The sequence below is a fragment of the Parasteatoda tepidariorum genome, chromosome 2 (genome assembly GCF_982258835.1).
Source record: "Parasteatoda tepidariorum strain Cologne lab strain chromosome 2, Ptep-v5.0, whole genome shotgun sequence".
NCBI classification, from domain to species: Eukaryota; Metazoa; Arthropoda; class Arachnida; order Araneae; family Theridiidae; genus Parasteatoda; species Parasteatoda tepidariorum.
In genome coordinates this window covers 104533724-104548875 of record NC_141756.1, presented here as the reverse complement: position 1 = coordinate 104548875, position 15152 = coordinate 104533724, and the positions used below count along the sequence as shown (strand labels likewise).

The following is a 15152-nucleotide window of genomic DNA, read 5'->3' as shown; positions in this document are numbered from 1 at the left end:
ATTCACTTTTACAGTTTAATAATAATTGCAGCGATTATAAAACTATTGAATCTTGAATTAATATTCAGCACAATGCTTCAGTTTAAACTTCAGTACTCTAGCTAGTCTACAAGTGGACGGAAATTTGATTGGCGATAAATTTTGTTAGAAGTAACCACGAAATAATTGAGGTGTGCATTCTTATCGGGCACCGATCCAGTAGAGATTTGAGGGCTCTGACTACCCGGAAAAATGATGTAGGATTTTTGTTTATTTTTACATTTTAATAATTGTAGCGATTGATGAAACTATTCAATTGATATTCAGCACAATGCTTGAGTTTAAACCTACGTATTCTAGAAAGTCTATAAGTGGGCGAAAATTCGATTAAAGATAAATTCTGTTAGTAGTGACCACGAAATAATTGAAGAGTGCATTTTCATCAGGCAGGGTTCTCTAGTAGGTAGCTCTAACAGACCGGGAAAAAATGTAGTATTCTTTATTGTCGTTGTAGAAAACGTTCATTTGTAACAAAGCAAATCCTGATAGCTTTTGCCACATGCAGGGAGAGCGGGCCATGTTGAAAGCAGCCAAAAGAAGCAATGAATGACTATAACACTTTAAATCTATATTACTGTTATGTTAGTTTTTTTTTTTTTTTAACATTTGGCTTGTGGTAAGACTAAGAAGCATCAATCATTAAAATAAAATGCTTTTATATTTTTTTTAAAAAATAAGAATATTTTGTTGGAAATTATTATTTTTTTTAACTGTAGAATGACTTCTTCAAGCATTTACATAAAAAGGGAATTTAAAGTGATCTTAGAATCTTATACGAGGGTCATTTTTTTTAAAAGTAAGAACCGTTTTGTAATGAGATAAGAGAAGCTTTATTTTTGAACGCAAATTGTATCAACTAAAAGTTGAACATTTATTCTGTTTACAAGATAGTCACCAGTAACACTGAAATATTTGTCAAGTCGTGGCAACATCTTTTGAATGCCATCATTAAAGAACGCTTCCGCCGAACCATTCAACCAATTAGTAAGTTTCTTTCAACGTATCATCATTTTCCAAGCGCTTTTCATCAAGAAATTCCTTAACTTTTGGAAGTAGATGAAAGAGCGACGGTGCTAAGTCAGGGCTGTGTGGTGGATGATCCAGCACTTCCCATTCAAGTCAGTAGGCCACCCAGCTTGTTTTTCATCGCGAACATTCGTCATTTAAATCATTCATTACACCTCCACCATAAACTTTAACAAGCTGCCGGTGAATTTCAGCAGGACAAACTTTTTTTTTGCATTTAAAAACCGAATGCACTTCGCAATCAGCGGGATTGCAGATTGATATAGTGACAAACGAAGCAGTATAACCATACAACCATCACCGGCAAGGTGAGAAACGTAATGGTGGCGTAGTGAGAAACTTTACAAAGGTGGCCGACCTTGAACTGCCGCCACTTGACAGAATGTGTTGACAGGGTGCGCAATCGGTTTTTATTTTGCTGTTGTTAATTTACGTCGCACTAGAGCTGCACAATGGGCTATTGGCGACGGTCTGGGAAACACCCCGGAGGATGATCCGAAGACATGCCATCACAATTTTGATCCTCTGCGAAGGGGATGGCACCCCCGCTTCGATAGCCCGACGAATTGCGCGCGAAGTCGAGCACTTTACGGTAGCACACCCTCGGTCCCTACACAGACTGATCCAAGTGGTCACCCACCCGCACACTGACCGTAGCTAGTGATGCTTGACTTCGGTGATCTGCTGGGAACCGTGTCTTAACGATCAGTCCACTGCGGGACTGGTTTTTATTTTAAAAATGACCCTAGTAAATACAGATTTTTCTAATTTTGTTAATTAAGTAGTGTTCTTTTTTTGCTCCCTCCAATGTTAATTACACTCGTTTCAGAAGTCTTATTCAAGCCTCTGCACGCCACTAATTGCAATCCCATGTTCCAATGTGATTTCTGATTAAAAATTTATATCTGCTTTTCGCTTTCATATCGGTCGCGATATTTTGAAGCAGACTGTATATCCATACTGGTTGTTCCGTAATGACATATTTTAAACAAATTTTTTAATTAAACGACTCAATAAAAATAAATAAATAAATAAAAATTTGTGAAAATCTGTTGGATAATTCCTCTGAAAAGGTGAAAAAAATCGTTTATTATTTACCTTGCTATTCTTGGAAAGAAAGGACCCCTCCACTTTGTTCTACCTGGCTTCAATTCTTAGTGAGAAGTGCAATTGAAAATACATCATAAGTGCAAATTTTTCACGAAACACTGACGTTGTCTTTGCAAGGCAAAATAGAGGAAACCAGAATATCCATTAAAGAAACTCTTTATAAGAATTAGAGAGGGTGTAATTACGTCAGCTTTTGAAACACATATTAGAATGCGCATCAGGACTCGGAAAAATCTCAAAATAGTCTACAAAACACCTGCCTAAATGAAGCTTTCGCATGCCCAAACAATTACGCATTGATCATATGAATGTACCTTATATTATTCAAAAATTATACACACACTGGGGTGGTCAGATGAAAGCGGAACACCCCAGTCCATGAGCGTGCTTGGTATTCATTTTATCGACACATTGAAGGGATGAAAGTCTGAGACAACCTTGCCCGGCCAGAGGGTCGAACTCTCAGTCAGCCACCGGGCATTTTTAATACAGGGTGTGTAGCCAAATCTTACAACATAAAATAAGCACCTTTGAAGCACTCAATAAATATTTTTAAACACTATATACATCAACAAAATGCAAAATAATTTTAAAATTAATTTCAATTCAATTTAATTTTCATGATCATGATAAAATAACTAGTTTCTGACAAAGAACTCTCTTTCTTGATTATGTTAACCATTATAAAATGACCGAGAGATTTTTTGATTCGATATCAGAGGGTTGAAAATGAAGCCTGAAATTTAGAATATCTTGAAAAATGCAGCAGAGTTGCACATGAGAGTGCTAGAATCTCAATAAACTCAGCTCAGTAGAAGCACACGCGGACTCGCAAGTAATTCATCAAACCTGTAAAATGATTGGCGCTTTCATACGCTATGGACAGATGGTACGCCGAAATGGATCGTGATTGAATGAATTGTTACAACGATGAATAGAACAATGTGAAAAGCACGCTTTAGCATAATACGTGGTAAAAATCGACACGGAAGGGAAATTTAAGAGAAATTTCGAAAATGAAAATTTAAGCAGTTTTTGAAAACACCGAATGAAAAAAGCATCTTTAAGGTCTTTTAAAAAACAAAAATAAGCACCTCTAAGCACTTTTTAAAAACGCTGCGCACCATGTTAATAATATTTAGGTCTAGTTAAATATCACAGATTTTTTTTTCCTGAGCTGTTTACTTGTCCCATCCGACATTTTAATAAAAAATTCATAAAACTCAATTTGCATTTTAATGTATCTCTGTTTGAATATTTATATGCCTGGTCAGAATTTGTACATGTCCTCGGCAGCATAATTTTGGAACACACACTATTTTTGCAAGTGTGGGTGATGCTTCAAGAAAACACTAAACAGCCATTGCAGCATAGTACTAGCAGCATACTTACTTGCAGCATAGAAATACTAGCATAATACTTACTTGCAGCATAGAACATGTAAAGGTATATAACTGTACAGGGTATTAATATCTATATTATTTTGCACATAAAAAAGGCAGCAAAACAGTTTTTATTAAATAATTTTTTATTAAATATTTTTTTTAGTAAAGATATATATAGTTAGCTACAAAAATAGAGTAACATTTAAATGCATAAATTATGATTATTTGAAACGTGCTCATTCCATATCCTCTCACATTTGCAATAATTTAAATCTGAAATATAAACTCAGTAATATTAAACATGGGTTCATACATTAAATAATATATATTTAGTCTATTAATTTATATCTTACTTATATTTATTATATTTTTAAGAGACTTATTTTTATTATGCAATAATTTCTCAAGAGTGCTTTAATTATATAAATTCAACTTAATCCACAAATCGCTTGGATAATTCCTATTTATATTTGAAATTATTTTTTAAATGTACATTTGCACTGAATGCACTATTATTATGTATGAACAGGGGTCTCCTAAATGAGTTTGGCAGTTTTCAATAATTTATATCAAAGAAAGAGTTAAAGTTTACCAAACAATTTTGGCTCACAATTTATGTGAAAGGGCATAAATTTTTCCTCAAAAACCTTTAGTGTTAGATCTAAGAGATAGCTCTGCAAGTCTCTTCTACCGTTTTTCCTATTATGTTTTGTTGCATGCTAATTTAATCTTTCGATTAAAATGAGTGGTAATTGCTGACGTTTGACAATTCAAAAATATTATAAAATGAATTTCATTTCTTGAAAGATTAAAAAAAAATTATGATGTTTCTTTGATTTACATGTTTACTACCAGTAGCACCATCTGTGGAAGAAAATTTAAGCCAAAAACTAGAACTCTGAGGGGGCATTTATGCCTTTTCTCAAAAAATAGTTGCAAAAATTACATAAAAAAACCCCCCAACCATTTTCATGATACAAATTTTTTAACAACCTTTAGTCTAGTTTGAGACACTGTGCAAACATAATATCAGAAGAATAAAAAAATTTATAATTAATCTTAATACTAAATATTAAAAAAAGATTTATAACTTAAAATATTAACACATACATATAAACACTAATATTCCAATAGCAAAAGTCACTCATCAGTTTAAATGCACAATGACATTTTTTTAAATGCACTTTATAATATTTATCTATGGGGAGCCACAAAGAGGAGAGTTGAAGAGAGAGGATAAAGACAGTGTGTAGTTAATAAAGTTAAATATAAACTGTTATATGCCATGTTCAATCAACAACAGCAAACATAAATAATTTGAGTATAGCAACAAAAATTACCAAAAACTTAAGGTGAAACATGAATATGTACTTTGCTTAAAGTGCTAAATAATATTTTCCCTGAGTATATGTGAACTAATACTAACTTGCACCCACATTCTTTTTAAGGACAAACTGAATCCAGAGGAACAGCTTAATCACAAATGATAACTCAGTTGCCATTTAGTATAAATATTTAAACAAACAATTTTTTTTCAATCAAAATGTATATATTTTTTTGTACATGTTTTAGAAAATGTAATAGATACAGTAGATATTTCTTTGCAGTTTCATTGTATTCAATAGAATTTTTGATATTGTTTAGTGCAGTAGAACCTACTTATAACGAGCTTGCATTTAACGTGATTCTAGATTGATGAGTGAATTGGAATATTTTATTTTGGTACAATGTTATAAATATATTAAACTATTAAACTGTACTCTCAGGGTGCGTAGCCAAATCTTTCAACAAAAAATAAGCACCTTCAAAGTACTTTTTAAGCACATAAAAATATTTTTAAGCAATATATACATTAACATAATGCCAAAATAATTTTCAAAGACTTTACATGATCATGATAAAATAACCAGTTTCTGACAAAGAACTCTTTTCTTGGTTATATTAGCCACCATAAAGTGATAGAGAGATTTCTTGGTTCAATTTCAGAGTGCCTGAATTTGAGAATATCTTGCAAAATGCAGCAGAGTTGCAAACAAGAGTGCAAGAATCTCACTGAATTCAGCCTAGTATACACGCATGCGGACCTGCATCAAACATGTAACACGATTGGCGCTTTCATACGTTACAGATAATGGATTGTGTTTGAATGAATTGTGAAAACGTTGAATAGAACAATGTGAAAACCACGCTTTTGCATAATACGTGACAAATATTGTCATGGTAAAGAAAAAAAATCTTATTTTTGAAAAGGGAAAATTAAGCCATTTTTAAAAACACCCAATAGAAAAAGTACCTTCAAGGGCTGTTAAAAAAGAAAACATGCACCTTTAAGCACTTTTTAAAAATGCTACGCACCATGACTCTTTCAGATAGCATTTATTTTTTAAACTTTTTCTTATATTTAGAGAGGAAAATAATATTGGAAGCATGGAATAGTTTCAGTGAGGAGGAAAAAATGTAAAACAAATTGAATGGCACATTAACTGTTTAAAATTATTAAAGATATGTCAGTCGATAATTATAGTGAAATATGTTTCAGTGTCATTTAGAAATAGCTGAATCATTTTTCAAGTTATAGAAGACAGGTGAAACCAGCAGCGAAAGACAGACTGGACACCAGATCAAATCATTGTCTCATTTCCAAGTGATAGGGATGGAATTTTAAGAGGTTTTGATAGAATGTCTTGAAGAAGTACCTGAATGGTTGCAGAAGCGTTTCCGGTTTTAAAACCACATATAAGAAAAACACCTTTTTGGCCCTTTTTCTTGAAGGTGTGCTGCTCAAAATATTAAAAAGTTTTATCCATAAAAGAAAAAGTAGAAATTTTAAAACTCTTAAATAAAGGCAGAAAAAAAAATTCAAATACCTAATTAAAATATGCAAGATGAAGCAATTTATGCAAGTAGTTTAACTTTAATATTAACTTTGCATTTGGATTTAGCTAGGAACTATCATCTTAATACATCCCATAGATTGCGCTTTGATAGATATGCCTGCATTTCTTAAAAGACAAAAATTCCCTGATTTTTTCCCAGTTGTAAAGAAAAATTCAAAATTCTCTGCATATTCCCTCATATTTTAAATGATTTTTTAAATTCCCAGTATTTTCCAGGTTTTTCTCTATTCTCCCTGCGGAGTGGTAACCCTGATTATGTACAAAATGACATTGCTGACCACTGTGCTGATTACGTTAAAAATTTTTTAAGAATAACAAATTTCTTTTTCATCATGAGAAACATCTTAAACCAATCACAAATTCACATAGAGAGGTGCAACTGTGCTACTTCAATAAATCACATTAACCTCTTCCTTCTCGCACCTGTGAAAATCACGGGTTGAGGTTTCGCCTTCTATTTCTTGCTCCCGTAATATTTCAGAACTGGAGTGTTCAGAAGTAACCAAGGTTGGCAAGTTTCTGCTGAGATGGTTAAAACCACTGGTAGAAACCGGTTACAACTGGCATAGCAGAAACCATTTTTGGCCACATTTGTGGCAGAAATTCAGAAAATGACATAAAAGTAAGTACTGAGATTGACATACAATGGATAATTCATAGAAAAAACAATTAAATGTTAAACAAAGTGACCAGTGAAATTGCTGTTTACATTTATGAATCAGTGAATCTAACCAATTATATTACCTCTTAAAACTATTACTGTTATAATAATTGGATTGTTACCATGCAAATTATGTCTTGAAAAGAAAAAAACAATTTGAAAGTAGTTCTATTCAGTTATATTAAGAGTAAAATGATAATAATTACTGAATTTCAGAGTTTAATATAATATACTAAAATCTAGTATTTATATTTACTATTACATAACTTTATTCTTTATTTAATATAAATATTTGATATACTGCACTCTTTATATTTAATCTAAATAAAATAATGTATATTTACAAACAATGAATTAAAAAGTTTGTTACAGTAACATTTTTCAGTTTACTTAAACAAAATGTCATTCAGCAATTACGAGATCTAATATAGGCGTTTTTTTTAGTTTCTGCTGTTTTTTTTTACCGGTTATAACCAGTTTCTGCCACTGGCATTGCAAAAACCAGTTTCTGCCGGCAAAAAGCCAACCCTGGTAGTAACGCGCCAATAAGAATAAATATTTTATTTCTCATTTTACACACTAGATGGCAGTACCAGGATATTTTTAAGGTAACTGTAGATAGCTTATTTTAAAGTTTGTTGCTCCAGAAGGGATGAAAACAATAAGAGATGCAAGAAGGAAACTCGGTACTACTGTCCAGATTGTGCCGATGGCCTCTGTATCTCACGTTTTTAAATTTATCACACAAGAAAAAATTATTAAATCTTTATTTATATTATACGTAAGTTTAATAAAAAAAATTTTAAAGTTTAAAACACACATTTTTTAAATTTTCCTTGCTTGCTGGAAAACCAACATTAAGTCATAGAATGTTGGCTTTTCCTAAAAATTTAATTTTTTTAAAATTTCAAGCTAAAAAGAAATCAAAAATTAAAAATGAATAGATATATATATTGTTCATACACATATTTTTAGATAACTTTCAGGGATAAAAAAATAGGCACTTTTATGACCGTTTTCTTGAAAATTAACCAATCGTTAAGGGGTTAATGCTCTAATTAATCTTGATTCCGATACTGAGCAAATGAACTAAATATAGTTTTTTTTTTCAAGTTGCTTATTCTTTAGATAGGTAGCTCAACAGTAGGAATTAAACTGTACAGTACTTCAAAAACTTCATATTTTTGGCAACCACTGACATAGCAGATAGTTAGAAACTTGGTACAGATATTGGATGGTGCTATACAATTCAGAATACATGGTACAAAATTGTAGAAATTTCAGGTAAAAAAATATAACAAATATGTATCATTTACATTCCTCACATCTACATTAATATTTACATTTCTGGTTTTAATAGCAAAGCAGCATACAATAGATAAATATAATCTAAAAATAGCTTTCTCTATAAAAATATGCAATATAATTTTTTTTTTACATGTATACAAACAAATATACAAGAATTTAGAAAAATATGTAAAAAAAAAATTGAGTATACATAGTAGGTTACTTAATTATTAAGTAAAATCAAATATTCATGAAAAACTAACTATGAGTCATACTTGATAATAAGTTTTCAATTATGCCAATGCTGGAAAGTAAACTTCAAAAAAATATTTCTAAAAATGAAAAGATCAAAATATTTATACTATTATTTATAAATATTTTGACTGTAAATATCTAAGATCAAAACATATATCCAAGATATCTATTTTATAAATATATAAGATCAAAATATATAGACCATCAAATATATTTTTGATACTCATTGAGGCAGTTATAGGTCCAGGTACTTTTGCTAATACTGCTGAATAGAATCTTCAGTATTTCATTAACTGGGATAGACTGTATTTATGATTATAATTTGTATACAATTGTTTTATATTTTGCTAGTATAAAAAAAAATTTCAGGTTTCACATTTCAAATTTTTTTACCTTGAAGTGAAAATTCAATGATAGGATTTCAATTATATATTGATTCTAAGAATTCTTTTTTATATGTAGACATTTGAATTATCAAGAGATTTAAAAACTTTTATGCAGTAAATATATAGTTTGTCTAAAGTAAGAACTCCCCTAGCCACTCATCTGGATCCATGGTGGATCCAGATGAGTGGCTATGGTAATGAGGTTATTCCAAGAGTGGGGCGTTGTTTAGGACAGATTTTGGCTTGGATCAACGAAAGAAAGGGAATCTTTTACTTCAATCTACTGTGTTAGCCCTAAAGTGAAAAAAAGCTACCCAGCCTGAATTGCACTATTCTTGTTTCCATAGCAGCAGATGGCTTCAGACTTTGTGGCACGGGGAGTTCTCACTGTAGACAAACTATACATTATCCTTCTGATTGTTTTGCCTTCACAAATAGTGTTTTTATTTAATTTATTTACTTTGCTTTCTTGCAGAAAAAATAGCAAGGTGTCCTATTATTCCTTATAAAAAAAATTCTTATCTCGATTTATCTTGACTTTTAACTTTTTGCCCTGATAATTCTGATTTATGTGTTCCACAATTGTTTTCATGCAAAATAAATGCAGATTTTAAAATAATTGATTCACAGAATCGAAATATTTGAACATTTGCCTATCCCTTTTAGCAAGACTCGATAGTTCAAACTTCGGGATTGTCTAAGAATTAAATATGTGGCTCAGGCATATAGCCTTACCAGCAGGATTCATTGCTTAAAAAATTTTTGTGAATACAGTCCTTTCATGAAAATGAAACTAAATAAACAATTTTTATGGCGTTTCATTCAGGAGCTCATACGCTCATATATTATTTACAACAAATGCATTAACAAATCTTGTAAGCAAATGCATTAACAAATCTTTTAAGTAAATGCATTAACAAATCTTGCAAAATTTTGCAATTAATGATTCATTACTGTCATCTGATTTTAGATATTTAGAATTATAATTAAACAGCGAATTGAGATCAAACAAATTATAAAAATCTTCAGAATATTCAGCATGTTTTCGTTTTGAGATTTTCGAAGTCCTATTTTAAAATTATTTGATAATATATTGGTATAAGAGAACTAATTGAGAGTATAAGAGAACAAATACAGTACAGAACCCGTTATCCGGAAATCAGAAAACCGGAAAACCAAAAAACCGGAACGAAATTCGATAAATTTTCCCGCCATTTTTAAATTTTTTTTTTTCCTCATAAGATTTTAGGATTTTTCTTTCTTTTTTGAGAGATGTTTACCTTACCATCATTTTTGAAATAATCATTAGTGTATTACTCCATCGTTTTTTCTTCTTTTTAAGATTATTTTCAAAAAAATTTTTTTTTTAAAGTTGGGTTTAACAATAAAAAAAAACGGATTTTTGTAACGATTCAGAAAACCGGAAAAATCAGTTATCCGGAATAGCGATGGTCCCGATCGTTCCGGATAATCGGTTCCGTACTGTACTTCTTAATACAACAATGTCATAAAAATTTTTTATACATTGATCTAAAATTATAATGAATTAAAAACATTAAGCATTAAAACTTACTCTTTTTTATTAAAAAAAGGCATTCTAAAATTACAAATAATAAATTTTATCATTCTTTTAAAATAAAATTTGCCTTTCTCATACTTTTTTGGTTTGTCGCTTTAAAAAAAGAAAAAAGAAGTATGGTGTATGCATAATACTCCAAAAAAAAGTCCAATTTTTTCCTTTACTGACTACAACAAGGTTGCCACTCAAATCTGAAAAAAGTGCTCTGTCTTTTCCCTGTACATATTATACACAATATATTAAGAGGAAAAACAGAATCAACAGTTGTATGAGAAACAGCTGTATAAGATGTATTCGGCTAGTTACACTAGTTATAATTGCTGAAAGAAGCTGAACATACTTAAAACAAAGAATGTTACAGTAAGTGAAATAGAAATATCATCCTTAAATATCCCATAGATTGCATTTTAAGTGATCATCACTTTTTTAAAAAAACAAGCGAAATTACGAAACAAAATTCACTTCTTTTTTCAAATTTCTACAGCAGGTAGTCAAATCTCTCAACAAAAAATAAGCACCTTTTAAGTACTTTTTAAGCACTCAAAAAATATTTTTAAGTACTATATACATTAACAAAATGTAAAATAGTTTTCAAATACTTTACATGACCATGATAAAATAATTAGTTTCTGAAAAATAATTCTTTTCCTGATTATATTAGCCATGCTAAAAAGATCGAGATTTTTTAGGTTCAATATCAGAGGGTGGAAAATGAAGTCTGAAATTAAGAATATCTTACAAAATGCAGCAGAGTTGCACATGAGAGTGCAAGAATCTTACTGAATCCAGCTCAGTAGGCACATGCCCACGCACATGTAGACTCGCAAGTATTTCATCAAACATGTAAAATGATTGATGCTGAAAAGAATTATGAAAACGTTGAATAGAACAATGTGAAAAACTAGCTTTTGCATAATACATGGTAACAAAAAAAAAAAATCTAATTTCTGAAAAGGGAAAATTAAGCACTTTTTAAAAACATCTTTAAGGGCTTTTAAATAATGAAAATCTAAAATGAGCACCTTTTAAAAACGCTACGCACCATGTAAAGAAAAACTCAAAATTCCCAGCATTTTCCTTGTTATTTTAAGTTATTTCTAAATTCACTGTATCTTTCCCCAGGTTTTTCCCGTGGAGTGGCAACCCCGTACAAGTACAATTGTGATGATAAAGTAACAATGGGGGTAGATGAGTGGCAGTAAACAGAAGGTTTTGCCTTCTAGGTAAACGATGAGTGAAACATTCCCATTCGCAAAAGACTCAAAGGGATAAATTTTAACAAACATATTTCCACAATCTCTAACAAAAAATCTTTTAATAAATAATCAAAAAATCTAGATAAATATTAAAAAAATTCCCCAGTGTATATTTAGATACCCATTTTAACAAGCAGCTGCACTAAGCAGGTTAACTTGAATTAATATAAAAAATATAATTACATTAAAAGCATAAACTTAAACTATTAAAGCATAAACTAAAAGCATGACATTAACTTAAATTAATATAAAAAATATAACTATATCAAATATATAGTGCACAAGTTTTACTTTCCCAGAAGAAAGGCAAAAACTTCAGAAAATGCAGGAATGTGACAGAAAGGAATATTTTGAGATGAATCATTTTCATAAATGGGTATTTTCTTCTTCTACTAATGTGCAACTATGTATCACTTCCATCCATCTAATTAAAGAATAAAATAACTGTGATGAGCATTAAAATCTATTGAGAATTATATCAACATTAACCATACTTTAAGGGTTTATGGTTATAGAATGCAAATCATATTTTTCCATTCTTTTAATATAATAAAAGAATTATTAACAGGGTGGCCACTAAAACTCAGCAAAAAAAATTCCCCAGTTTTTCCCATATTTTTCAAGAATTCATTAGAGACATTGAATTTCCCATATTTTTTGAACCTGGTGGAATAAATTTCATTACATTAAAAGATTTATATAATGCAATTCTACAAACCACAATTCGCCACACTAGCTTTGTGAATGTAAGCAATGAAATAATGAACCTTTCGGTTTTAAAAACTGGAAAACACTAGTAGGAAAAAGGTTGGCATGGAAAAAACTTCTTGAGAAGACCGAGGCCCACTCTGGAATGTCGAGCCATTGATCATGATGAAATGAAAATATATACTTACTTCCCATTCTTGTTCAGTTTTACGATGATCAGTTTATTATGAATCAAAGATCACAGCAAACATTGAAAAAGCATCTCTCATCTCATGAAATCTAAGATTTAGGTTTTTAGGCTTTAATATACATATATATACACACAGTTGGACTTCTATTTAATGAACTTCCATTTTAGGAATTTCTCTATTATGCAATTTTTTTTTGGAGGAACCAAGAACAAATTTTGGAAATTTCTTCGTAAAATAACTTCTAAATAGCGAAGTGGATTTTCTATTTAGCGAAATTTTCTTTCAGATCCACTTTCCCTATTTCCCAAAATATTTCAGAACATTTCAAACTTGTTAACATATTTTATGATGGAAATGACCTTGAATTGATTTTCGAAGCCATTTTTAGAGAGAGCAGTAAAATCCCTTTACCTTCTTGTTTTCATTTCGAACGAAAAACTTCAACAAAATTAACGGATTTTATCAGTAGCAATTGCAATCAAACTTCAGAACGCATGTTATAATGCATGTTTAAAAATACTTTGCAGTTATAATTTTATATAGCAAATAAATGCAGCTATAAGTTTCTACATAAATTTAGCTTTTTTTAATTGAAAAAAGTATGTAGCATGATAGTGTAACGCTAGATAATGTTTAGCTCTATTCTTATGCAGATTTCTTTTATGGCTAAGATTTTTAAAATAAATAGTAGATATTAGTTTACAAGATAAAGGTGTATCAATTGCTATTTTAATTATGACTAGTTTTTATGATTTTAAAACCTGTTTTGCATTGCTTAAGTATTTCAAAAGGTGATTTTCTATTTAAAAAATGTTCTATATAAAACTTATTATCGGGATTTAGAAACTTCATAAAATAGTGGTTCAACTGTGTGTATAATATAGATATATATGTAACTTGCCCTTTTTTTAAACAGGCAAAGAGTGTTCTTAAAATTAATGATTATTTTTATTAGAAAACCTAGAGAACTTACCTTTTAAAAGCATATTTGTTTTCCACCATAAAAAAATATTCATGGTTCTTGAAAATAAGTTTGAATATACAATCTCCAGAAACCAAATCATTACTTGAAGTAGTCATTATTTTGTAACCTGCTAAAGGAAGGCTAGCTAGGGGACTTTCATCCTGCAAAAAAAAAAAAATCAATGCATTTCAACACATCTGTAATTTAGCTATAACAGATTTTCTCTTCTTTTTACATTGCGTTATTATCCAATTTTGTATTTGCACAACATATATATTTTTCTGATAAATCTATGAAATTGAATTCAGATTAATCAAAGAAGTACTAAAAATACTGTGATAAAATATTTAATTTTAAATTTGATGAAAAAAACTTTTACTTTGCATTAAATTTCACAATTATTGAGTATAACTAAATATCTTATGATGGTGGCCTTCAACTATGAAGAAAAAAAAACTATTAGTAACAGAAAATCTATAGATTAAAATCTATATTTTTATTTATTTATTTTTTTTTTTTTAATCGGTACATCTTAATTTTCATAATGCATAGGATATACACAGCAGCAATACTAAACATAATATTAACTTACCAGATATGACCGGTAGAAAAACAAACATAAGTTTGCCAGCACAACCCACACTTTTTGCCAACCACTGCTATTCTTAAATTTCCTCAACAGATATCCACTAAGACTATTCTGAAATAAAATTCAATTGAATAAAAAGTAATACAATGATAATAAAAAATAATAACACGCCATCAAAAATAATATGTAATAGGAATTTTAAGAGGTTAGTATTTATTTTAAGAACATTTTCTAAGTTTTTTTTTCTTTAATTTCATTTAAACTCATTTAACATTACTTTATTAACATAACATTTAACATTACAACAATCAGTAACTGAACTTAATGTAAAATAATTAAAAGTTTTGTTTTTTATTTTTTTAAAATTCATTCAACATTTTTCATTAATTATATTCTTAATTTCCTCTTTTTCCAATTTCTATTACAACTAACTATTTTAGTAGTCAATGTTAACAATAACAGTAATTTTAGGTAATTACAATAAATAATCCCATTATGAAAAACAGAATTAATTAATATAATTTATTAATTATGAACTACAGTAGAGCGCCGATTATCCGAACTGCTCGGGACCGAACGTGGTTCGGATAATGAAAAGTTCGGATAATTGGACGGTTGTTTAAAATCTAGTTTAAATGATTATTACTTATGCACTAACTTTCCTTCACACTTTTTCCAGGTTTAGGACTGGCAGTACTATCGAAAATAGCTCTGTTTAAAAAAAAAAAAATTCAATTTTTAAATATTTTTATTTAATTTTTTTAATTTTGAATTTTTTTTAATCATACTTCAGCTGTTTATAATTTTTTTTGTCAGTTG

The 15152-nt window shown here is 29.8% G+C and overlaps 1 protein-coding gene across 2 annotated transcripts in view; it reads right to left on the bottom strand.

Moving 5' to 3' along the window:
- Nucleotides 1–10608: 10608 nt before the first annotated feature.
- LOC147815976 (FERM, ARHGEF and pleckstrin domain-containing protein 2-like) overlaps nucleotides 10609–15152 on the bottom strand; it is a 37709-nt gene continuing 33165 nt past the window's right edge. For both annotated transcript variants that reach the window (XM_087157942.1, XM_087157943.1), the window contains exons 11-13: nucleotides 14337–14444; nucleotides 13754–13905; nucleotides 10609–12305 (exon numbers count right to left, since the gene is read on the bottom strand). In XM_087157942.1, coding sequence (XP_087014068.1) covers nucleotides 12248–12305; nucleotides 13754–13905; nucleotides 14337–14444 — 318 coding nt within the window. In that variant the 3' untranslated portion in view covers nucleotides 10609–12247. The remainder of the gene's footprint in view (nucleotides 12306–13753; nucleotides 13906–14336; nucleotides 14445–15152) is intronic.